We start from the raw sequence: 27,989 nt of genomic DNA, 5'->3' as shown, positions 1-27,989 counted from the left end.
TCTTACCCCCATGTTTTATTTTTAGTCATGTCAGCCATATTGGCCAGTAGGCAGGAAGATTTTTGTAAAATTCCACAGACAACAGCAACAGAAGACTGACGATAGACACCAAGTGATGAGAACAGTTTTTTTGGCCATAACAAATGTAACTGTGAGACAACAACCTTATGTATAAATGTGAAACACTCCTTATGGATAAATGTGAACCACTAACCTTATGGGTAAATGTGAAACAACAGCATTATGGGTAATGTGAGACATTCACAACAACCTTATGTATAAATGTGAAACACTCCTTATGGATAAATGTGAACCACTAACCTTATGGGTAAATGTGAAACAACAGCATTATGGGTAATGTAAAACATTCACAACAACCTTATGTATAAATGTGAAACACTCCTTATGGATAAATGTGAACCACTAACCTTATGGGTAAATGTGAGACAACAGCATTATGGTTAATGTGAGACACCAACCTTATGTATAAATGTGAAACACTCCTTATGGATAAATTTGAACCACTAACCTTATGGGTAAATGTGAGAAAACAGCATTAAGGGTAATGTGAGACAAACACCTTATGTATAAATGTGAAACACTCCTTATGGATAAATTTGAACCACTAACCTTATGGGTAAATGTGAGAAAACAGCATTATGGGTAATGTGAGACAACAACCTTATGGGAAATGTGAAACACTCCTTATGGATAAATTTGAACCACTAACCTTATGGGTAAATGTGAGAAAACAGTATTATGGGTAATGTGAGACAACAACCTTATGGGAAATGTGAAACACTCCTTATGGATAAATTTGAACCACTAACCTTATGGGTAAATGTGAGAAAACAGCATTATGGGTAATGTGAGACAAGAACCTTATGTATAAATGTGAAACACTCGACCTTATGGATAAATGTGAAACATGTAACCTAATGGGTGAATGTGAGACAACAGCATTATGGGTAATGTGAGACAATTTTAGAACCTTATGTATTAATGTGAAACACTCCTTATGGATAAATGTGAAACACTTACCCTAATGGGTGAATGTGAGACAACAGCATTATGGGTAATGTGAGACAAGAACCTTATGTATAAATGGGAAACACTCCTTGTGGGTAAATGTGAAACACTTAACCTAATGGGTGAATGTGAGACAAGAACCTTATGTATAAATGTGAAACACTTAACCTAATGGGTAAATGTGAGACAACAGCATTATGGGTAATGTGAGACAAGTACCTTATGGGTGGTGTAAAACACCACCCTAATATGGGCAGACAAGTAAAAAACAAATTAATACATAAATTTTTTTTATCTGCGACTGATAATAACACTCATGTAAAAGTTTGAAAACTTGGCTTACCTTAATTTGATAAGGAGGAGTTAATCCATGTATTTGCTTCAATGATATAACAATTGGTATGTTGTCACAATCAGCATGTTTATCTACAGTCGGATCATGCTGTTTCCACAGAAAATTATGTCTTTGTGGTAAACTTCTATGTAAGGTCAAGTATTTCATATTACATTTAATTCTATAGAATGTCAGCCTACAGAATGATCAATCAGTTCTCCACTGTAAGTCCTATAATATGCTGCCTATATCTAGGACTAATACTATTCGTCCCAGTCTATATTTTTACAAATTTGCAAAATGTTCCTACTTTAAACACTAATATTTCTCAACACTGAATATATGTATATTCCTATGCATTATAAATATCAAAATTCTCTGTAATGTATTTTTCTGCACAAACAGAAACATTATCAGCCAGTTAGAATATATTATTTCATGTATAATTTTCTTACAGCTTTTACCTTTCAAATATCATATTTATCAAGCTTATAAGATATATCCTGTAAAATCCGTCAGGTTACCGAATCAATAATTCACAAAGTCACTTTCATTTGAAGTACATTTTCTCTAACTAAACGTCTGATATAACCACAAACTTGTATCACACTATCTATTCAATAAAATCCCTAAGTTATTAAAAATTTTAAACTTCTTGTCCTTTCACCTCATAAATTTAATGATTACCTTAAGACTAATACAACATGAAAATTCAGTGAATGGCCATAAATAAATTATAACTATTCTGGATGACATCCAAAACCATCTTTTTTAACTTCCAGTAGATAAATGAATATATAATACTATCAATATAGACTGTACATATTTCAGTATCTGTATCATAATAATTGTCATTTTTATCCAATATTTTGAAGTCTTTAAATTACAGCATTCAAAAATAAAATTGATGATTTTGATTTTTTTTCAATAATTGGATTTTTTTGGGGTTCCTAAAACTTCAACAATATCTACACAATAGCTCAATTATTGATAGTCACTTTAGAATCAAATTTCAATGGTAAATATTATCTTTAAACATGTTTTTGTATATAACATTTTTATATTTAATATTTCATCTACAAAATTCTTTTAACCCATAATTAAATGGTGTAAAGGTGAAAAAATATATGCAGGTATTTAGCGTTCTTATTTATATCATTTTAAATATTTATTGTTGATCAATTAACCAAAACTATTGAGATTAAATATTTCTAAAATTTAACGTGACATTTAAATGTTTTCGCTGATCCTGCTTATTTGATATTGTAAATATGTACTTAAATTGAAAAAAAGTACCCCAAAATGAATAACTTCAAATGCAATTTTCTGTCAATTCACAAAAATTGACACAAAATAATTTCTCTCGTTAGGCACTTGAAATTAAATATTAAGTCAAAAAGATGAAAATTGGTTAGCACACAGAACAATTTTCATCTCACATGTAAACTATTTGTACTGCTAAATCACAATATAATAATCAATGACAGGTGATAGATCTATAAATAGTATAAACTTTCATATAATGACAAAGTAGAAGACAAATTATCTCATATGTAACATCAACATGATCTAACTATTGATTTTCACATCATAGACACAGAGGTGTTGATGAGCTTGGATAATTAAAAAAATGACTGGAAATTTCCTATCCAGATCACATACATGTGTAAAGTTCAAATGAATTTGTTAATGTTATGCAAGGCATTCTTACTTTCCAGTTCTATGTACAAGTAAATGTATGAATGCATTTGTGAATACTGTATATTTCCATGCCCATGAAAGGTGATTCAAAACCTAGGCTTTTTTAAATACAACAATTTGATGGTATTTATATATCAACCTTTTTTTTTGTCAACTTTGATCATTCATGTAATATGACATGACTTTTAAGTTCTATCTAAAGATATAATTAAACGATCAAAATCTGCCGATAATACCATGGTAAACAGTAAATATTTATCACCTGATCAAGTCAGGAAAATTTATAGTCCCTCCAGTTTTTAACAGTAATCAATCTGTAAGTTGTTATTAAAATTCATAATAAATTAATTGTATAAAATTTTAAAAGAGGCGTTTAACTAACCACAAACAAATATTTATTAATCACAATAAGGTATGATAAGGCTACTTCTTTGGTCCCTTGAATTCATAAACCATAAAGTATTATTCATCTATCAAATAACATACTTCCAATGTTTATACAAGGTTTTACTCTGATGGTTATCAGTATTTATACTTTGAATTTTGTAAGTACATTTATCTATTTATGTTAAAACCTCCATCTTCTTGCATTTAATAGTCAGGGGTGTGACTTAAATCTATTTGTGTTATAACCTCAAACTTCTTGCATTTAATAGTCAGGGGTATGACTTAAACAATTATTAGATTATCACTTATTTTAGCAATTTGAAAATTTCGGTAATTATAAAAAGAAGATGTGGTATGATTGCCAATGAGACAACTCTCCACAAGAGACCAAATGACACAGAAATTAACAACTATAGGTCACTGTACTGCCTTCAACAATGAGCAAAGCCCATACCACATAGTCAGCTATAAAAGGCCCTGAAATTACAAATGTAAAACAATTCAAACGAGAAAACTAACGGCCTGATTTATGTACAAAATAATGAACAAAAAACAAATATGTTACACAGCAACATACAACAACCACTGAATTACAGGCTCCCGACTTGGGACAGGCACATACAGAATATGGCGGGGTAAAACTAGTTTGGAGGCGCCTACCCTCCCCCTTACCTTGGACAGTGGTGTAACAGTACAACATAAGAACAAACTATAATAAATTGATTCGCCAAGCGCAGCTGGATACCATCGCAGAGTTCCAACCCTGAACAGTTGGGGCAAAATTGGACACAATATTTGCACTTGATACAGGTCTGAATTTGGATTGTAATTAAATGTTTGACACATAATAGGTTTCTGACACGGAATAACTGTAGTCAAAGAACTTAGAATTTGTTATATGATTTGAATTTATATTCAATTTCTTGCTTTTGTGCAATACACTGTGCTGTTGCGCAATACTTAGTAAATCTGTTTTCAGAATACATGTATATACAAAGAATTAGCAATTGTGACACACAATTTTTCTTTGGAAAATTGACAATTTCTTAAATCTTGAAGAAAAATTGACCCCCAAAAAATTATTTTGTTATTTTTTACACCCCCCCCCCCCCCCCATATTTATTTTTTTAACATCTTTTTTGGTCATTTGGTCCGAGTACACAGTTATCGTCCTTTGATTTTCGTTGTCCACAAATATAGTCCCTAGTGTGGACAGTGTGTTACTTGCCATTTTTTTTATACCCCTTCCAAATTTATTTCTCCATGTTTTATGCCTCAAATAGCAAGCAGGGGGATGAAATTACACTGTAAAAAAATTTGGGTCATGAATTTTAAAGTTAAGTAGTGATTTGGTCCAGCTGAAAAAGGTTAAAAATAAGCACTTCGGAAGCTGTCAAAAGATTTCAAGACCCCCTTAACATAAAATTGTCCATATTTTGAGTTAGAGCCGATGAAGTTTTCCATAATTTTGATATAATTTGTCCCAAAAGTAGTACAACACACTGTAAAAATATTATTGAGAAAGCGCAGGTGGGATTTTTTTAATTTTCATTTATTGTCTAAAAGAAATGCACTACGAAATAACTGTGTACTCGGACCTAAGAGGTGAAATCAGGAAATATAGAATCTGTACTTTGGCAACTTCCCTGAATGATTTGATGGTGTCAATTTGTCAAATAACATGAAACTAAAGGATTTAAACTTTTATTTGATAAAATTTCTGCAAAAATTACCAATTTTGGCATTATATGGTCAAAATAAGCATTTCATAGCTTTTTCAATTTTGATGCATAAGTGGCATTCTGACTTTCTATCTGACAGGTTTTCATGTGTCAATATTTGTGTTTCTATGCTTTAATCCAGTTGTATTACTCATTTGTGAACTCTGAATCTACAGAAAAGAAGATTATCTTAGACAATATGTGTAAAATGTGTTGTATAAATGACCCTCGTCTAACGCCCTGTTTGGATCAAGTTAAATGTGAGGAGCTTGGTACATAAAAGTTGAAGTCCATAATAAAGACCTCACTAAATTTGTATAAAAAGCACTTAACAATGTCTTTTGTACCTGTTTCATTTAACATAATATCTTTCTTTTCTTCTGTAGGATAGCAAGTGGTTCAAATATATATATAAGCCTATCAAGACTAAAATTGCCTGCGAGTTTTTCACTAAAAAGTGAAAAATCTTTGTATCAGACCATACTGTCTGCAAAAAAAGTTGAATGCAAGAGTCTTTTTGTGCTCAGATTTATTGCATCATGTCACCTGAGTATAGAAATGATAGAAAAGACACACATTTTTATTTCCTATAGCTTCAATATGCATTTTTAAATGTAAATATGTGCTACTGCTACGGCTTAAATTGACCCTAAATAATTTTCAGTCTTACTTAGCCTAAGACCCTTTTAAACTAATATGATATGTTATTTGTAAGTTTTCTTTCCATTTAAAGTACATTAAATACATATGTAAGGATTATTTATAACCAAAAAGCTTCACAAATTTAAAATTGCTGGAAAATATTACATCTTCATGTAAGGCTCCCCTTCATTGGAAAACCTCCATTTTTAGGCACAGGCTCATATAAATTTGACTTTTGAATAATTATGCTAAGTCTGATATATCAAATGAGTACTCTATTGCTTTTAATACATGATATATTATATATTAAGGCATTTTAAAAGTATTTTTTTGCAATATTTTAATTTTAAAAGCCCCAAATGTTGATAGTTGAAATTTTTCAATTTTAACATCAAAATTTAACACGTAAAGTTGAATATAGAATTTATCATATTGTCTATAATATATATCTTATTGCCATGAAACTTTGTAAGCAGTCTCATAATTTATTAAGCTTTGGTCATACCAAGTTTTATTAAGATTGGTCAACTTTTTCTATCCTATTAGGTCCGAGTACACAGTTATCGTCCTTTGATTTTCGTTGTCCACAAATATAGTCCCTAGTGTGGACAGTGTGTTACTTGCCATTTTTTTTATACCCCTTCCAAATTTATTTCTCCATGTTTTATGCCTCAAATAGCAAGCAGGGGGATGAAATTACACTGTAAAAAAATTTGGGTCATGAATTTTAAAGTTAAGTAGTGATTTGGTCCAGCTGAAAAAGGTTAAAAATAAGCACTTCGGAAGCTGTCAAAAGATTTCAAGACCCCCTTAACATAAAATTGTCCATATTTTGAGTTAGAGCCGATGAAGTTTTCCATAATTTTGATATAATTTGTCCCAAAAGTAGTACAACACACTGTAAAAATATTATTGAGAAAGCGCAGGTGGGATTTTTTTAATTTTCATTTATTGTCTAAAAGAAATGCACTACGAAATAACTGTGTACTCGGACCATTTAATAGTAACTTCTAAAAATAAATTGACAGCTAATCACCTCAAGACAATACAACATTTCTTTATAACAAAACCATTGTAAGGGAGGTAACTCTTAATGCTAAAAAAAACCCAAACAAATGTCATATTGAATTCTGAATATGAAAATTTATTACCACTGAACCCTTTGATATACACTATTATTATATCATATATACTTCCATCACAATATTTGATGTTTCTAGAAACAGCTAAAAAATAATTCATACTCGAACTAGCTGACAACTTTACATAATTCAAAAGCAATGTAAGGGAGGTAATTCAAATATAACATTGTAATTATTATCTTTTAAATTTTATTTGATGTTTATTAAATCAAACAAAACAAATTTTATAGCCTTAGAACCAAAATTTGGACCAATTAGAAAATGGGCCCAACAACCAAACACACAGTTAGATTCATCATATGAAAAAAATTGTAATACTAATAGCATGAAAAATTGTAATATTTATAGCAAGAAGTCCCAACATAAAGAATCAAAGTTTTCTCAAAATCAAAATCCAAATATATTGTTCTCTACTATAAACTGTAAAATATCATGAATCAATCGAATGCTATCCCTTATATAATGCTTAATGGTCCAATATCTATATCATAGAGATCCAAAGACCAATACTTAGGTAATTGTCCATTAACCTGCAGGAAACCCTTGTTTTTTCCCTCTAATTCCTAAACCATTTGAGCCATAACCCCCCCCCCCCCCAAAGCCAATCCTAACCATCCCTTTGTGGTATGGAAACTTGTGGTATAATTTCAGAGAGATCCATACACTGTTCCACAAGTTATTGTCTGGAAACTAGAAAAATGCTTATTTGGGCCCCTTTTTGGCCCCTTATTCCTAAACTGTTGGGACCATAACCCCAAAATCAACCCCAACCTTCCTTTTGTGGTTTCAAACCTTGTGTTTAAATTTCAATTTACTTATACGAAAGTTATTGTCAGGAAACCAAATGTCTTCGGACGACGACGTGATACCAATATACAACTGCCCGCAAAATTTTTTGCGGTCATATAAAAATCAGTTGAAAAAGGCTTAACTCATCAGATGGATACAAATAGAAATACATCTAACAAAACAGAGTGGACGTGGATGGGTACTTATACATCCCCACAACAAAAAGAAACTAAGTACAGATCTGAGAGTACTCGCAGTTACTGACAGCTAGTTCAAAGCCAATAACAAATAATAAAAATGCACCTAAGTATAAAATATCAATCAGAACACATCCAAAATCCAATGGATTTAGTGTAAAGACGTCATAAACAGCCAGAGAAAAACATGACCTTGTGCAATGCCAAGATACAGGTTTCGATAGATTGTATAGCCATGAAAGTGCATACATTGTATGTATATAAAAATAATATTAGTTTGATTTTAATTTACTGATAACAAAATCAATATTCAAAGATCTTATTACAGTGTTCAATTGGTAACCTTTTAGAATTAAAGGATTGACAAGTTTACCCAGATCATTTCTAAATTCCCGGGCTCGGTAAACAACATCTCCGTAAATATGAGGATATTCTATCCCGTTTGAAATAAGTTTTCTACAGGTAAAACCAAACTTCAAAACCAAATCTTTATATCTATGGAAGAATTTAGTAAAGGTTTTTAATCGCCTAATAATTAAGCGATTTTAATGTTTTCTTTGATCTTGAAATACAGAATTCATAAATTTTCCACTGAGAAATTTTTCTTTAATTTGCTGACAATAAGAATGATGAATTATCCCTTTCTCTCATACCATAAGTTATTTTTTATTAGCGATTTGATGACAAAATGGGCAAGATCAATTTTCACTGTGTATTTTGTTGGCTGATTTGGAAAATACACACACAAAAATCACCACACTGTACTTAGATGTAAACAACAAAAACTTGATTGACAGACTGAGAATCGATAACAAATAAATATGAGTACTACAATATAAAATACACATAACTGAAGAAACATTGAAGGAAGGTACATGTATATTATATGTTTAAAATCTAAGGTTTTCATCATTTTAGTGATGGTATAACACCATTTTTAAGCAAATTTATGCAAAATGCAGAATATCAGTGTTAAAGTTATTTATTTCTATTAATTTATTTCACATTATGTGCAAAATGCTTGGGTTTTGACAAAAACAAATCAATAGATTGTCATTAATTTACATTATGGACATGTCATAATGATTGCTGTTTTGTTGAAAGGTAAATTACATAAAAACATAGATCTATTGATCAAGACAAAACACTATTTTTTATGTAATGTTATCCCCCTAAAATTTTGTGTTTACTCGATAATTAACAATATAATAAAATGTATAAATATTTTAAGAGCGATAAATTTTGGAATATGCAGGGAAATTTTCGCGTTATCTAAGCTGCCACGAACAAAGCAAAAACACCAATGTAGTAAACCTATATTGCATATGCTATCCCAGAAACAGAGCGAATTATGAAAATTATATATTGACCAATGAACCATGAAAATTAGGTCACAATTCAGATGAATCATGCCACATAACAGCATCATCATGTACACATGCAATCATTCCATAACCAAAAATAGTTGACCTATTGTGTAAGTAAATTGATAAAGGACTTTCCGTTTTGAATTTTCCTTGAAGTTCGGTATTTTTGTTATTTTACTTTTTGCTTCAGTATATGAAAAACAAGCATAGCCAAGAAAACTTTTCATTGACTTATTAACCATGAAAATGAGGTCATGGTCAGATGAAGCCTGCCAGACAGACATGTACACCTGACAATCATTCCACTCACAAAAAAAAGTTGACCTAATGATTAAAGTATTTGACAAACAGACAAAGCAATGAAAACTTAACATTGACCAATAAACCATGAAATCAGGTCAAATGAATCTTGTCAGACAGATATATACACCTTACAATCATTCTATACACCACATATAGTTGACCTTTTGCTTATTAAGTATCTGACAAACAAACCAAATCAGAAAAAAATTAGCATTTACCAATGAACCAAAAAAGAGGTAGGTGCCATGTGAACCCTGTCTGACGGACATGTAGAACTTGCAAGGAACCCATGCCCATATACCAAATATAGTTATCCTATTACCCTTAAAAAGTGAGAAATTCACATGACAAAAAAAACAAACACTATGAACCATAAAATAAGGTCAAGGACATACAATGGACATAAGACATCTGCATAAAAGGTATGAAGCATCCAGGTCTTCTATAATATAACTTTGACATCACCATCAAATTAGATGATTAAGCTCCTGAATAGGATGTTAAATAACCCCATAAACACACAAGTTTGCATGATATCTCAAATAGTGCAAGAGGAGATTGAGGGGCATATAAAGTTTTTTTCTTTAGGTTATTTTTTCTTCTGGCTTTATGTGGCAAGAAAATTCTAATATCATCTAACAAGTTTGTATGTATCAAATATATATACAATGTATGTACTGGTATCATTATATACATAATGCTAAATATTATATAAGTGTGCAAAGGGAGATAACCTCAGTGTTGCTTAGATTTCAAATGTAACTTTTGTTGTTGAAATTATATTCAGTGTGTTTTCTCTCTCTCCATCTTGTCTAGTCATGTTTGTAATCATTCCCTAATTAAATGCACCCTTAGTTGGTTCAGTAAAAGTACTGTATTTTATCATGAACAACTTCATATATTAAAATTATATATAATACAAAAAAAAGGAGATGTGTTATGATTGCCAATGAGACAGCTGTCCATCAAATTTCAAATGAAGTGGATGTAAGCAATTATAGGCAACTGTATGGCCTTCAACAATAAGAAAAACCCCTACCATATAGTCGGCTATTAAAGGCCCCCACATGAAAAATATTAAACAATTCAATTGAGAAAACTAACGGCCTAATTTATAATAACGACAACCACTGAACTACAGGTTCCTGACTTGGGACATGTTGGTTTTCATACCTAACAAACATCATTTAATCTGAATATTTTTTTTTTAAACTTCAAATTTAAATAGAAACAATAAAAATATCACATGTATAAGAGGGGTATTATTAATGGAAATTAAGACATGTTTAAATTTGAATTTATTTAATCTTTTTCTTAATTTGAATAAAAATTAAAGGAAGAGATATTGATATAATATAAATCATTGTTTTTGCTTTATTCATTTAATTACTTGTTTTTATCACTATTTTTAAATATGAATATGTATATACAAATACAAATATTATAAATATCAACTTGCCATTCTTCATTTACAAAGAACTTAATTTTCCAATCAAACAAGATAAACAAAAACAAGATCAATACATATTTGTATTAAATTTTTTTTTAAATCATTTCATTACCTTTTTAGATATTTCAGAAATAAAACTAATAATAGGAAATAATTGAAATGGGGTGAAGTAATTAAAATAGTTGACGTATAATTATATGTCACTGTCAGACCACACAGTTATGCTTTCAATTGAGGATAATAAAGTCTGGATTTTTATTACTTTTTTACCTGCAATCAACAAGCTGTAAAATCCTCCCAGAAGGGAGTAAGTACTGGGAGTATTTTGGGAGAGAAATCTGTGTTTCACAGTGTGACACTGTGTTACACCAGAATCAGTCCTCTCTGTGTGTACTGTAATAAATTCTAATGCCCACTTTGCTTGATGGGCTATTGACAATACTATATATTGCAATTATCTATGAATTTATTAAGAATGTACCAGTAATCAATATGAGTGTAAACATTATACTTGACACTGTGTTGGACACACAAACTGTCATGTGAATCCATTTTATTGCCTCCACAAGCTTAGAGTCAGTGAACAGCTTTAACCTCCTAAGACAAAAACATCTACCTTAATTGCCTCTCTATTCTTTTTTTAAAGGGGGTTGTGATAACTTTAGGTACAATGTAAGTTAAAAAAAAAAATATTACATATGTTTCCGCTAACCCTACGTACATGACGTATATATCTACCCTAATTTTTAGTGCCTACCCTAACACTTTATATGCCATTTTTGAACAAGCACTGTTAAAGTTAGATTCCCTAGTAGTAACAAGTAACATGTTTGTAAAATAAAATGATATTACCTACCTATCTACCCTATTTTTTCCCAGCATGTTGGCGGAAACACATGTATTATTTTTTTTTGGCCTTATCAGGTTTTCTGAAAATATGATTTTTGCTGTACATATGCATATTTCTTTAAATGAATCCCTTCTTTCAAAATCAAAAACAAGAAAATATTATATTGTCATTGAATTGCAACACACGTCCATTAATAAATATATACAACAAAACTTTGTGGTCAAATCAAGAAATTTTAATCATGTTAACTAGAAAAAAAATAGAATGAAACATGTACAGACTTACAGACTTAGGATGGGGTAATCGTAATCGATTGTAATTGATTACATTTTTTCCAGTAATCGACAGTAATCTGTAATCGAAAACATTTTCGATTACATGTAATCGTAATTTAATCGATTACAGCAAAAATCATGATGTAATCATCGATTACTTTCGATTACATTTCAATTACTTTAGTAAAATAGTTTGATGTAATATAACCTAGTATTTTAAATGAAAACATGTATGTATTCATCACTTTGAAGTACTGATATGACTTAAGAGTTTATCAACTGCCTTTATATTTCTATCTATTGTCTCAAGCTGCATTATGATCAACCAGATCCCCTACCATAATTTACTTTATATCTAGCTTTTGAAACAAATGGATTTATGTGCTTGTCAATAAGTCAACACCTTTTATATTAAAATAAGAAAATAGATTTGAAATAAGAAAATAGATTAAAAATAAGAAATGTGTCTTAAGTTAAGTTCTGTACTTCCTTAAAGTAGTAAGCTTATTTGTATTAAATTTCCTAAAAGCATAATTTTCAATAAGATTTAAGCTTAGAATAGATAAAACAGTTGATTTCTTATAATGTTAAGATATACATGTATATAAAAAATAAGTACACAAAATCCTTTTAACAATGAACCAATGCCTATGCATTGAAATTCTTTTCAGAAAAAGATACATGTATCCCTCGTTGACACTATAAATATATACTGCTTATAATTTTATTATAGAATAAAAAAATCTTAACAAACTTGTCTTTACTAATCAGATGATCAAAGTCTTCTAATCACTATATAAGACACATACTTTGTTTTTATTTCAATTACTGTTTGTCTAATTAAGATGGAGATTTACATTATTTTGCCCCAGGTTATAAATTGTACTCCATTGGCAGTTTTATAACCTATAATTAAGGTGGTTTTCCAACAAAAGGATTAAATCATGTTTGTCATTATGATTATAAATTTTGATCCTTAAAATTAGCTGAACTAATTAATAATTCTACTTTTTTATATTTTCTTCTGAGAAAACTTCAAACATTGTAAATAACTATGCTAAAATATACCTGCTTTTAATGAATAAAAACAAAAAAGCTAAGTTAAGTCAGTACGAAAGCAAAATTATTGAAAAAAAACTTTAAACATATATATAAGTGATTGATGGAATGCAATGTCATCTCTAATTCATGTTGAAAGTCAAATTTCAAGATTTTTGTAATAATTCTGATCCTCAGTAAGAGATTCCATCTAGATAACAACTGTCAACTTATGATTTGGAAACAACGATTTAAATGCTGTTTTTTTGGTAAAGTTCTAAACATCTACTATACAAACGTTGATCAACATGATAGTGTTTAACTTACTTTATTTTTTTTTAAATTATGAAGCATGTAATTGACAGTAATCGAAAAGTAATGTAATTACTTTTGATAAAGTAATCGATTGCAATTGATTACATACAAAAATCTGAGTAATCGATTATTAATCGATTGCACAAAATACCTTCATGCAATCGATTATTAATCGATTACATTTGTGAGTAATCGTGCCCATCCCTGCTGAGCAGACACGCTCTTCAAGTTACAGCAGTGTACATGTGTCACAGTGTGATCATATGTATTGGGTTTAGAACAAATGAATTAAATTAGTTGTACAGTGCCAATTTATTGATGTCTTATAAATATATTTTAAACAGAATAAATAATGTTGTTTTACAATGCATGCCAACTTGAAAGATGAATTTTAGTGGCAAAGCTTAACTCAGTCATATGTGTCAATACATTTTCATTGACTTTAAACAATTTTAACATGTTTAACATTCATTTTTCCATTTGATAATTACATGTATAGTCCTTGTCACAACTGTAGGTCTAGATCTGACTCAAAGATAAAACAACATTGCCACCAATGAAGACTACAGTAGTGTTATCAGGAATTCTTTGTAAGCATGCTGGAGTTGTCTCCCTTTGGTCTTGGTTCAAAATAACGGCTTCAAAATAATACAGCTCTACAAGTTTTACAAACCTGCATATAATTTACATTGTGATCTGGTATAATATCTACTTCAAAAAATTGTTTAAGAAGATTATTCATCTAATTCGAAATATTAATGTGAAGGTTTCCCGAATTATTACAATAGTTTTTTTCTCAGACTCAAAACAAGCTAGGACGTGAAATAACTGAATAACGACAGTGCGTTTCGGTATACTTACTCGATGAGAAAGCCCTTCTATAGATTTCAATCCTATGCAAAATGGTGAAGATATATCGTGCGCTGTGTGAACACGATCGAAAGCAGGTGGAAGGTGAACATTTTTCTCAAACAAGTCTTTCCACTGCCTTGCTGCAGAAACTACCGCCATGATGTAAACAAAAATGTCGCTCACTAAAGTACAAAACTGTTTCCGGATACAACTCCTATTGAGTTCCGAAAAACGATACACAGCATATAATGAACATAATTTTCTATTTTCGATATCATTTATATGTATGTTATACTAAAATGATTTATTATTAATCTATAAAAGTAACAAAATACAAAACTTCAAATTGTAAACTTCCTGAAATAAAGAATCTACCCTTTCCGTTTTTTTGTCTTTTCCGAATTTGTGTTTACCTGATTTTTGTAGAATCACTATTTTGTATGCTAAGAAATATTTTTTGAGCTGTTCTGAAAAGCTCCTCGTTGGATTTATGTGGTTTGTATAGATCGATCCTAAGATTTTTGTGTAGTTTGTAGTGGACTTTTTCTGTTGGTGTTGCAGAATACCTTCTACATAAAAAAAAATAATCTAAAATACATGTACTGTAATAATTGCCAAATTATGAAGACAAACGTAATACATGATGCTCTTGTCCAAATAATTATGACTAATCAAACCTCTTGAAAGGTTATTTTGAATTGGGTCTCAAAGGTCTGCTGAAAATTCTTCCTCAAAGTCCAGAGGGAAAAAAGTGGTTTCGGCGTTACTTAAGGCATGTTTTTTGTAAGGCGTCACAGCAAAAAATTAAAATAGCCTTTCAAGGGGTGCCTATAAAGTTCTAACATGTCTAAGGAAGTAGAAACGAAAAGAAAAGAAACAAAATGAAACGGCAAAGAAACAAAACAAAATGAAAAGAAACAAAAAGAAAAGAAACAACAAAAAAATAACGAAACGAAACAAACTATAAATTTATCCAATTAAGGAATGACTTTAAATTATTTAAAAGTGTGCACCACATTTTTCAGGTTATTTCGAATAGACAAAAAAAATACTATAGTCATTCCTTATAATTTAATTCTGAATTCCATTTTTAAGGAGTAAATCACTAAAAAACGTTGATGACATCATGGTCACGTACATGACAAAATTATGTCTATGAGTTGATAGACATAAACCTTTCAGCCAATCAGAAGACGTGTTACATCCAAAATTAAATTATTTATAATTGGCCTTAGAATGGATTGTTAATAAGACATGTAAATGATGTAAGACGCATTGGATGACTGATGAATTAATGTTTAACGTCCAGTGACAAACACTACATGCATATCGGAAAGAGTACATTTTATGGTGTTCATGATGTAAAATTCTTTTGATTTATATTTCACTCATATGGGTTCAATGGCAGGCTTTCAAATTCTATTTGCATATCTGGCCAAAAAGGTCACCATCACTTTCCATCAGTCTATACCTTCAGGTAAATTTGACACATTTTTTTATCTGGAAACGTGGACCAAAATATAGTCAAATTGCAAGAATTCCTGCTCGTTCATGGAAGACCCTTAACAAGCTATTTTCATTTATTTAAGATCAATTTAAAAATATGGCTTGGTACTTAGACAGATGCATTGTTCTTTGATTCTAATTGACAAACCCCCCTCTGAATCTACATCGGATGTGAACCCAATTTTGTTGAAATTAATAAAGCACTTTTATTACACAGCATACTTCTTTATCGTATTAAGAGAGCAAGAAGGAAATATACATTTAACTGAAGTTAATCGTTATTGGATATCTTTTTTACAATAACAGATGACGACAGATATGTTACAATTGTCTTAAAACGTTACATCACTGAATGAGACTTATCACTCACATAATTTGTACTTGCATAAGCAATATGAATGGTGCCACATGTTTAGCCAGATCTGTTTACCCTTCGGGAAGGCCTTGAGATTTCCCCTGTGTTTGTGTATTGGTTCACATCAAGTTCGTGTTGCTCAGTCTAGAGCTTAGAATTTGTTTGTTTTATAGACTGCTGTTTGTCTTTCCATCTTCTTTCATTTTTTGCCATGGCGTTGTCAGTTTGTCATCCGACTCATCATGTCTGTCTTGTACAAATCAAGTTGCATATTAAAAACACCATAACGTGTTCTCGTTCCAATATATACATTTAATATTTGTCACTGGACATTAAACACCAATTGGTCACTATTATCCAAATGCTTTCAATCTTATATTAACAATCTATTTTAAGGCTTTAAATGCAAAAGGAGAGAACATATATATTTCATGTCGTTATTATAATGTTTTGTTTCATTTCGTTTCAAACTTTATAGGCACCCCTTTCAAGACGTCATAGTTATTTGGACTAATGTAGCTCCATATACAGGTCAAAATGCAAACAAAAAATCAATCTATGGTATAATAATCATTGTGCATGTATTGTGTGTATTTATGTGTAGTATCTATGTCGGTTATAAAACTCTAACGAGCTAATGTTTGTAATTTTATATGTCATATTTAAAGTTGATAAGGCTCCTGTTGGTAACTTGCTGTTGATTTATTTGATTTCATTAATCATATTGATTAAGTTAAGTGACCAAAAAGTAGTGCATGGTCCACAGATAATTGTTGATTTATACAAATCAATTAGACATGTTAAAACCTACACTAAATTTTACAACAAACAGGACCATTTTTTGTTCCCTATTGTTAATTTTCCTTTTTTGGACGGTGTTGTTCCTTTAGCACCATCTTACCTAGTTTATATATCACAACTTGTTTGCTATGCCTGTGTCTGTAGTGACATTTTGGATTTCAATGAAGGTAATCTATGTATTACTGGTAAATTATTAAGTCAGGGATTTCGTTACCACAAATTACTTAAGACCTCTACTAAGTTCTTCCATAGATGCAAAGATTTGGTTTGGAAGTTTGGCTGTACCTGTAGAAAACTTATTTCAAACGGAATAGCTAGGGCATCCTAATTTTTACTGAGATGCTTTTTACCAAGCCCAGAAATTTAGACACGATCCAGGTATACTTATTGCTCTTTTAAATAAACTAGGCATGATACTAAACCCCTAATGGGAGGGATTGTGCTTGATTTTCATATGATGAAAACATAATCTTTCGATCTGTTTAATTGAGGTCTGGAGCTGGCATGTCAGTTACTTCTAGTACTCCTTTGATAATTTATGTTGATCATTGTACATGTATGTCATTTTGCTTAGTTTCTTCCTATTCAAACATTGGACTCTGACTTTGTTTATTCCTCATTGGCTAGAGGTATAGGGGGAGGGTTGAGATCTAACAAAACATGTTTTTTATATAGATTAGACAGTTGGTTTTCCAGTTTGAATGGTTTTATAATAGTAATTTTTGGGGCCCTTTATAGCTTGCTGTGCGGTGTGAGCCAAGGCTCCATGTTGAAGACCGTACTTTGACCTATAATGCTTTACTTTTATAAATTGTGACTTGGATGGAGAGTTGTCTCATTGGCACTCATACCACATCTTCTTATATCTTTTAACCCTGCCACATTTATGCACCTGTCCCAAGTCAGGAACCTCTAGCCTTTGTAAGTCTTGTGTGTTTTTTAATTTTAGTTCATTTTTATGTTTCGGAGTTTAGTATCAATTGCGTTCATTTCGCTGAACTAATATACATTACTGTTTAGGGGCCAGCTGAAGCCTGCCTCTGATTGCAGGATTTTCTCACTGCGTTGAAGACCCATTGTTGGCCTTGTGCTGTTTTCTTCTCTTTGGCCAGGTTTTTGTCTGTTTGACACATTTGCTGCTTCCATTAAAAATTCTGTTATTCTAAAAGGTTACCATTTCAACACTGTAATTTGATTGTTGGCGGATGGTATAATATTGATTTTGTTATTTATAGCAAATTAAAATCATTCTAAATATTATTGTTATATGCATATGCACATTCATGGCTCTACAATCTGTCGATACCTGTATCTTGGCATTTATGCACAAGGTTGTGTCTTCTCTGACTTTTAATGATTCAATGAATCCATTGGATGTGTACTGATTGATATTTTAGTCTTAGATGCATGATTTTTTTTATTAGTTGTTATTGGCTTTGAACTAGCTGTTAGTAACTGTTAGTACTCCCAGATCTTTACTTTTGTTTTTTTTTGTACTTGTTGGGATGTTTAAATACCCTGCCACGTCTGGTCTGTACTTTTGTTGAATGTTTTTCTGCTTTGTGTTGGTCTGACAAAGTAAAATACAGAAAAACAGTCTATGCCAAAAACAATGTCTGAATGTATATAAAAAAGAATATATGAATCATGAAAAAACAGCGAACCAAATTCCTTCAAAAGAAAAAAAAATATGTTGCTTTCTCTGAATTTTCCTCAGAAAAGAGGCAAACTACTTACCTGCTGTTAATTATATTCTTTAACATGTTGAAGTATTCCTTGGGCATGTTGGGTCATTGGTGAAATAAATTAACACAACTAAGCAGCTCTGACAATAAGAGGCATTTTAGGACAGTTCTAATTGATAATAACTGGTCTAACCACCTGAAACCAATACAACCAATTACTTGTCATTATAAAGCCTTTATCATAGGACTAGAAATACCGTATATCAGGTTTTTTTCGCGTGTGTTTAATTTTCGCCTTGTTCGTGGTATCTTATAAACACAAAAATTTGACAGTGCGTTAATTTCCCTGCATAATTGAAGATTTATCGCTGTTTAAACGTGTCTTACAATATAGTGTCAATTGTCAATTAAACACCAAATTTAAATGTAAACTCATTGCATCCTAAAGGTAAAACAATATCATTCAAATTCAAATTCTTGATTAACTTTGAAACTTACGGCTAATCATTATGAAAATCTCTGTTTTCATTACTGTAATTTGAATTGGCTAATCATATTTGACAACACAGCAATCAGCTACATGTTCATAAATGTTTTAAATTAACGACGGTCTATTGATTGTTGTCAAAAACCGGAACATTTTACACATACATTTATGTAAAAGGAAAGAAAAATAAATCACATTTATAGGGATATATGCATAAAATATGTTTCATAAATAACTGCTGTACCATCATAAAAAATTATCAAAACCATTCCTTTTTAGCTTTTAGCAATGTGCATAATTTACTTAATTTTTCCTTGAATGTTCTCTGAAATATGTAATTTTAATTTGTAGTACAAAATGGACTCGTATTTAGTTGCTACCAATTCTCTGACAGTCATTCAAGTTCTTGTTCATGGTATTTTCATCTATTTATAATATACTACAGTGATTTTTTCGCAAATGTATTTTACAAATCAGCGAAAATTATACACAGTGAAAATTTAACCTGCCTACTTTGTCATCAAATCGTGAAAAAAGTCTACAAAAAAAAAACCTGATGTACGTTAGTAGCATCAGCTTCTACAATAAACAAATCCCACATTGTTTAAAAGATATGTGAATATGTGAGAATCTTTTCTCCTTTTTCATGATTATTTGCTTGAAATGAGCTCTGTGATACAAATTATTAAAAAAAAAAAGGAGAAATTTTATAGTTATTTGTGCTGTCAGCGTGGGGCTTGCAAACTAATGCTAATTGCTTTGAATTCTGCATGGTGATGAACCTTGAAAATCCAGGTCTGCATTTAACAAAAATAAACTTACTACAAAAATTGATTGTAGTAAGTTATATATATGAATAATTTAGTATACTATCTATGATCAATTTGTAGAAGTAAAATCTTTTTGTGAAGGACAGACCTGATTACTCACTTTGTATCTTTTACTTTCTTTGCGACAAATTTTAATTTAAAAGTCAAATTCAGGTTATCTGAAATGACTTTCTTAGGAAAGGTTAATTGGTATATTCCAGATTCAATGATAATAAAATAATTGAAAAGATCTTGCATTTTTTCTTTACTTTCAGAAAGACTTTTAGATATGATATGAAGACAATTGTTAAACCGATTTGACAATGCCAGAACATTCACCATCACCAACACCAGAGAGAGCTATTTATGGTTTTGTTCTTTACCTCCTGTCATATGTCATCTTTTGTAAGTACCATCTTATCATATGTCGTCTTTTGTAAGTACCCTCTTATCATATGTCGTCTTTTGTAAGTACCATCTTATCATATGTATAGATGAAGACGTCTTTGATACAGCAACCCAACCACACAAAATAACAGATGACATTCAGAGGTTAAAAAACTGTCTTCAATAGTACACAGCATTGTCTAACAAATCAAGCATACAGTGATATATTCTGTTTTCAAATTGTGATGGATTTGAAAGTTATGCTCTCACATTTTGAGAGCACTTCAAATATGTCAAAGTGCTCCCCTTAATTACATGTAATCACAAACCATGCTCTGATAATAAAGGAGAAGCTAAGCTGGGGATATAGACACAGGGAAGTATGATATTAATGGAGTGATTCAAAATGTAAAAACAGTACCAAGGCTTTAAGAAAACATAGAAAGCCAATTAACAATAATTTATTGACAATCACCACAAGACATTGTAATAAAAGCTAAAGGTTGAGCAGCAAAATGAAAACAAGAGTTGCACTCAGACAGATGATCAGAGAAAAAAAAACCTTAAGTTTTCAGTATTTCTAATCATTTGTAAGGTTGTCTGTAATAGATGGATAGTATCATTTTAAACCAAGTCATAGCACAAGGCAGTAAGACATGAAATCATCTCCAACATTGTAATGCTATAGCACCTCGATCAATCAAATTGGTTTTTCATCTGTTAGATGATGTTTACATGTACAAATATATAGAGTAGTTGATGTAATCCCTGCTATAGCATGCTAAGCATGTAGAGTTACCATGTTACCACAAGGACAGAATTAATTAATTGTTTTTATTTTGTAGTTACCTCTGTTACCACAAGGACAGAATTAATTGATTGTTTTTATTTTGTAGTTACCTATGTTACCACAAGGACAGACTTAATTGATTGTTTTTATTTTGTAGTTACCTATGTTATCACAAGGACAGAATTAATTGATTGTTTTTATTTTGTAGTTACCATGTTATCACAAGGACAGAATTAATTGATTGTTTTTATTTTGTAGTTACCTATGTTATCACAAGGACAGAATTAATTAATTGTTTTTACTTTGTAGTTACCTATGTTACCACAAGGACAGAATTAATTGATTGTTTTTATTTTGTAGTTACCATGTTACCACAAGGACAGAATTAATTGATTGTTTTTATTTTGTAGTTACCTATGTTATCACAAGGACAGAATTAGTTAATTGTTTTTAATTTGTAGTTACCTATGTTACCACAAGGACAGAATTAATTGATTGTTTTTATTTTGTAGTTACCATGTTACCACAAGGACAGAATTAATTGATTGTTTTTATTTTGTAGTTACCATGTTATCACAAGGACAGAATTAATTGATTGTTTTTATTTTGTAGTTACCTATGTTATCACAAGGACAGAATTAATTAATTGTTTTTACTTTGTAGTTACCTATGTTACCACAAGGACAGAATTAATTGATTGTTTTTATTTTGTAGTCACCATGTTACCACAAGGACAGAATTAATTGATTGTTTTTATTTTGTAGTTACCTATGTTACCACTAGGACATAATTAACTGATTGTTTTTATTATGTAGTCACCTATGTTATCACAAGGACAGAATTAATTGATTGTTTTTATTTTGTAGTCACCATGTTACCACGAGGACAGAATTAATTGATTGTTTTTATTTTGTAGTTACCTATGTTACCACAAGGACAGAATTAATTGATTGTTTTTATTTTGTAGTTACCATGTTACCACAAGGACAGAATTAATTGATTGTTTTTATTTTGTAGTTACCTATGTTATCACAAGGACAGAATTAATTAATTGTTTTTACTTTGTAGTTACCTATGTTACCACAAGGACAGAATTAATTGATTGTTTTTATTTTGTAGTTACCATGTTACCACAAGGACAGAATTAATTGATTGTTTTTATTTTGTAGTTACCATGTTATCACAAGGACAGAATTAATTGATTGTTTTTATTTTGTAGTTACCTATGTTATCACAAGGACAGAATTAATTAATTGTTTTCACTTTGTAGTTACCTATGTTACCACAAGGACAGAATTAATTGATTGTTTTTATTTTGTAGTCACCATGTTACCACAAGGACAGAATTAATTGATTGTTTTTATTTTGTAGTTACCTATGTTACCACTAGGACATAATTAACTGATTGTTTTTATTTTGTAGTCACCTATGTTATCACAAGGACAGAATTAATTGATTGTTTTTACTTTGTAGTCACCATGTTACCACGAGGACAGAATTAATTGATTGTTTTTATTTTGTAGTTACCTATGTTACCACAAGGACAGAATTAATTGATTGTTTTTATTTTGTAGTTACCATGTTACCACAAGGACAGAATTAATTGATTGTTTTTATTTTGTAGTTACCATGTTATCACAAGGACAGAATTAATTGATTGTTTGTATTTTGTAGTTACCTCTGTTATCACAAGGACAGAATTAATTGATTGTTTTTATTTTGTAGTTACTGTGAGTATGTTATCACAAGGACAGAATTAATTGATTGTTTTTATTTTGTAGTTACCTATGTTATCACAAGGACAGAATTAATTGATTGTTTTTATTTTGTAGTCACCTATGTTATATGGGCCTATGTTCCAGATGAATGGTTGTATGCAATAGGATTAACTTATCTACCTCAAAAGTAAGAATATTCATACCTAATATTTACAGGATGGAATTTTTCTGTGAATAAATATATTGAAAGGAGATAAAAAGACTAGAGGGATCATTATATATGTCAATGCAACAGCAACCCAAAGGAAACAACAAAAAATGTCATGTTACTTTTTATTGTAGATTATTGTAGAGGTCAACATACACATAATACATTCTTTAACAATGTGTAGGGTAAATGTCTTCCATATGCCAAGTGAGAAATGGTTACAAATCTAGAAAAGTAGTAATAGAATGTAACATAAACTATGTAGATTTCAAACAGCGAAGTGGTAAATGGAGCTGAAATGTAGCATCCAAAGTAAATTTGTACAAATTTTATTACAAAGAGAAAAAAAACATCAAACCTGTAAGTATTAATGAGCAGTTGATATTAGTGTAAAAAAAAACTGAAGACAATTGCAATCATTTTTACTCATAACCTTTATTAGTAAGTCTATCAAACCAAAAAGATAGATTGAAGGAAAAGTTGTATCCATTTCTTTTCAATCCTTTTAGTTTTTGGTCACCTTTCACAACGTCAAAACAAATTGAATCTGAACACTACCTTGATACTTTTGAACCATTCTGCTCAAATCGTTTGGCAATATTCTTTTGAAAGGTTCTTCTTATTGCATGTATGCATTTTTTTCTGAAATTTGAAGGATTTCTGGATTTTGACACTTTTTCCCCCTTCTTTTCTTTAAGAAGTATTGAATTATTCCTCATTTCCATATTTTGTCACCTTCTGTACTTTCACCCATGGTATTGAGTCAAGGTTATTCATACATGGAACAGAAGTCAAGTGAGCAACACAAGCTCCTTGACTATATTTATTAGACAATGCATATTATGTCATTTGTCTGTTCTGCATTTTTATTATCTATCTTAAATTTGTTTTTCAGATATTGGGCTATAGCACTGCCAACCTTTGCCTGTGTTACATTTTTATTAGCCTACCCATTTTACATGGGACTAATTTTAATACAGACACCAGCATTATCATCACAGAGTGTAAATACAGGTATGTAGGTAATAGGTTTGTTTTTCATCAACATCATTAATACGTCCAACAGTTGCTGACACTTGTTTAGCCTCCCAGAGCACCTGAGTGCAACAATCTGCATTTATTTGATACAAAATATTGCAAGGAGTGGGCGGGGGGGGGGGGGGGGGGGGCGAAAATGTCACAAAATTCCCCAAAATTTGGTCAAAAGAAGAATTTCAATCCATTAGAGTGATACCTTTTCTGAAACCATTGATATTTATCTATCAAGAGGAAAAAAAAAAAGCCTTTCACCTCATTTTTCCATAAAATTGAATTGAAAAGGTTGAGGGTCAAATATTTGTTGAAAAACACTACAATAATTTCTGGATGGTATCGATGATAAACAGAAAAATGGCCTATAAAACATGCAAAAAACAATCTTGATGTTCATATAAACCCACTTTGAAGGCTATATTATTCTTCAGCTATCTGGAAATCAATTTTATTGCACAAAAACTCATATTTAAAAAAAATCACCATGGCCAAAATTCGAAACTAAAATTGTGTATTGCTACCTAATGCGAGACATAGGGATTACAATCCTGCTGTGGCGACAGTGTAAACTATTTGTATAAAGTTTTATATTTTAGCAGGTAGAAGACCTTGATGCTTCATACCTTGTATACAGATACCTTATGTTACGAAGTTTACATCTGTCATGTGTCCATTGTCAGTTTTTTTGTGAAGTGAAAAACTCACTTATTATGAGTAATAGGATAGCTATATTTGGTATATAGGTTCCTTCCAACGTCTACATGACCATACGGTAGGGTTCACCTGATCTCGAATTCATTTCATGGATCGGTGATCTAGGTTAAAGTTACGTGGTCAAGTCCATATCTCAGATACTATCAGCATAAGGTCAACTTTATTTGGTGTATGGAATGATTGTAAGGTGTACATGTCTGACTGGCATGTTTCATCTGACCTTGACCTCAATTTCATGGTTCATTGGGCAATGTTTCGTTTTTGTAGTTTGGTCTAACTCTCAGATACTATAAGCAATAGGGCCACTATATTTAGTATATGGAATGTTTGTAAGGTGTACATGTCTGTCTGGCAGGTTTAATCTGATCTTGACCTCATTTTCATGGTTCATTGGTCAAGGATAAGTTTTTATTATTTTTTTTAGTTTATCCAATACTACATGTATAATAAGCAATAAGTCAACTATATTTTTTGTATGGAATGATTGTAAGGTGTATAAGTTTATACTTATACTGCATATTAGGTAGATATTAGGTAGATCAAAAGCCATTATTATGAACAGAAAATATTCTTTTAATGAATGGTTGTAAATAACCAAAGAAGATAGTTGTTTTGCATTTAAGGGAGATGCATAGGTGAACTTTTAAAATTGCATTTAGAGATATATTTTGGGTAGGTTATTTAAAAAAAAAAATGTGAAATCTGAATAAATGTTATAAAATAATATACCATGAAAATTGGTGTTAAACTTGAGAAAATAGATTGTGGATTTATTTAGTTGCTAAGTGTCCATCATAAAATTTTTAAAAGATAGTGTAGTTAAAGCGAAAAGCTAATTTCACAATTTTTTCATCAACAAATTCCATTAAGTTATAGTTAATAAACTACATGATACCTCTTTATAGAGAAAAACAAGTTGCTGGTTCATATTTACTGATAAGTATATGTTTAATGATCATATTGAGTTAAAGAACTAGATTTGTTGGGACAACTCCTCTTTTAAACCTACCCTAGACCCCTACTAAATGACAGACGGTATTCACAATTCTAAAAATTGAAGGCAATCTTGATTGACACTCCAGTAAGATTTGTAACTTATCAGCATACATCGATAGACCAAATATCAGCGTAAAATCTGAAGGCATAAAAAATGTCAGAACAATGATTGGATTTCTGAACTAGGAAAGGATGGACATGAGTAACACTATATGTTATGGCCATTGTGTGTATGGATGCACACAATTAGCTCTTGTTGCAAAAAAACAAGTAAACTGTTTTCTGCACTTTGGTCGGGTTGTTGTCTCTTTGACACATTCCCTGTTTCCATTCTCTATTCTAAACAACATAGATTTGACCTAATTCCAGTTTTCTTTGAATAAATATTGTAACTTAAGGATGTACACCTCTTAGGAGCTAAAAATTTCTAAAATTAAACTTTTTTTCTTAACCTGATCTTTGGGTTTATATGACTATAAGTAATTGATGAAGAAAAAATCATATGGTGGTGCACTTCTTTGTTTGCTACAGCCATTTAAAAGTACCCAAATTTTAAAGATTTTCCTATTTTCATCAATTTTTACCCAATTTTTGGCTAATATTATGAAAAAAATCACAGTTTCACAATTAAACTTTTTTTCATACTTTCACTAAAGATGGAGTGGACCGATCTGAATAAATTTAACTTCAAAAAATTATAGTTTGGTTTTAATATTAGAAAGTTTTATAAAATTTTGTTGCTTTTTCATGTCAAATTGACCATGATGTCAGTTTTGTAAACTTGGGATTTTTCTCTTTTTTTTAAGAACAAAAAGCATATTATTTCAACTTCTTTGTTATAAATGATTGGAAAAATACATATCAAAGAATTTTAAAAAGACAAAATTGATATGGGATGTAAATATTTTTGGTAAAATCATTTTGTGTGCCCTTACCCATTTTCTCAATATTTTGGCTGATGACACTGACCAGATTGGTTATAAAATTTGAAAATTGTATTACTCAAAAACTACTTAATGTAAGTACACAATTTTTTCACAGAATTTAGTTTGATAATAATATTTTTTAAATTCATTAATATTATCCACTTGTATCACATGTTTTGGAAATTATGCCAGAAAAAGATTTCAAAGAGACTGAAACATCAGAAGAATACATCCTTAATAAGTTAAACATAATTTTGCTACAGTAATGATGAAATATTTTATCTATTTATAGATTCCTACTCGAGACTAAGACCTTCAGTCAACGAGACTGAAACATCAGAAGAATACATCCTTAATAAGTGAAACATAATTTTGCTACAGTAATGATGAAATATTTGATCTATTTATAGATTCCTACTCCAGACGAAGACCTTCAGAATATATTCCTGATGACGCTATACCACCACTGTATGATTTGACCACTGCTGAAATAAATCAAATGTTACGAGTCACTAACGATAAAAAATATCATTAACAAATGATCAATAGTTAATAGATTACTGTAAATTCAGAAATTATTGCGAGGTTTTTATTAATGCGAATAATGCGACTGTGCGAGTATCGCAATAATAAGAACTCACATTCTGATATCTGAGACATATAATGTATTTAGTTTTTCCTGAAATCGCAATAAATAATCTCGCATTTGTGATAATTATTTCAAAATCGCAATAAGTAAATAAAACTTGAGTCATAAGAATTTATTTTGTAAAATGTTGCAATCATTTGACTGTTCATGTTAATTCCATGATTTTATGGATTTATACTAGTTATTCTGTTATTGCATTAAACCGTCAGGGTTTAAATTGAAAGAATTTATTAATAAATAAATACATGAATAAGTTATATCATGAATATGTTACGATGTATAGATTAAATAAAGGGTCGATATCTTGTAATATTTATCTTTGTTTGTTTGTTTATTGTTGTGTAAGGCCACTTAACTACATTGTGGCTATATCATTGCAACCAGTATCATATTATATAGAGAAAAGAAGGAAGAAAGTGGAGGAAGAAGCCAGAGTACCCAGACTGAACCACCAACCTTCAACAGGGAAAATCCTTGTCAATTAAGATCAGAGTTAACAGACATCGCCACAAGCCGGGTTCAAAATCACAAACT

At 30.6% G+C, this 27,989-nt stretch overlaps 2 protein-coding genes and 1 long non-coding RNA gene across 12 annotated transcripts in view; 1 reads left to right on the top strand and 2 right to left on the bottom strand.

The window, feature by feature from the left end:
- The window catches only part of LOC127719445 (nephrocystin-4-like), a 52,622-nt gene extending 38,039 nt beyond the window's left edge, over positions 1-14,583 (bottom strand). For 5 of the 7 annotated variants that reach the window (XM_052225541.1, XM_052225547.1, XM_052225543.1 and 2 more), the window contains exon 1: positions 1,373-2,074. In XM_052225541.1, coding sequence (XP_052081501.1) covers positions 1,373-1,531 — 159 coding nt within the window. In that variant the 5' untranslated portion in view covers positions 1,532-2,074. Of the gene's footprint in view, positions 1-1,372; positions 2,075-14,401 lie in introns of those variants that run through there. The other 2 variants (XM_052225542.1, XM_052225548.1) reach the window with 2 other exon arrangements.
- Positions 3,336-27,769, top strand: LOC127719446 (phosphatidylinositol N-acetylglucosaminyltransferase subunit P-like). 4 transcript variants are annotated; one of them, XM_052225551.1, is made up of 5 exons: positions 3,336-3,380; positions 20,311-20,440; positions 23,045-23,117; positions 24,034-24,152; positions 27,217-27,769. In XM_052225551.1, the coding sequence occupies exons 2-5, from the start codon at positions 20,359-20,361 to the stop codon at positions 27,339-27,341; spliced, it is 399 nt and encodes a 132-aa protein (XP_052081511.1). In that variant the 5' UTR covers positions 3,336-3,380; positions 20,311-20,358; the 3' UTR covers positions 27,342-27,769. The 4 variants fall into 4 exon arrangements, with proteins under 4 accessions (XP_052081511.1, XP_052081510.1, XP_052081509.1 ...); XM_052225550.1 differs by lacking the exon at positions 3,336-3,380 and adding an exon at positions 3,526-3,609; XM_052225549.1 differs by lacking the exon at positions 3,336-3,380 and adding an exon at positions 14,806-14,887.
- On the bottom strand, positions 21,236-22,512 carry LOC127719447 (uncharacterized). Its single transcript, XR_007990311.1, has 5 exons — positions 22,487-22,512; positions 22,285-22,435; positions 21,678-21,828; positions 21,526-21,626; positions 21,236-21,322 (listed from the first exon to the last, which is right to left on the bottom strand). It is a non-coding gene; the product is annotated as an uncharacterized LOC127719447 (long non-coding RNA).
- Positions 27,770-27,989: the final 220 nt, after the last annotated feature.

Source organism: Mytilus californianus, unplaced genomic scaffold (genome assembly GCF_021869535.1).
Source record: "Mytilus californianus isolate M0D057914Y unplaced genomic scaffold, xbMytCali1.0.p SCAF_11, whole genome shotgun sequence".
Taxonomy (NCBI): Eukaryota; Metazoa; Mollusca; class Bivalvia; order Mytilida; family Mytilidae; genus Mytilus; species Mytilus californianus.
The sequence above is the reverse complement of the archived record's forward strand: the minus strand, read 5'-3'. Positions and strand labels throughout refer to the sequence as shown.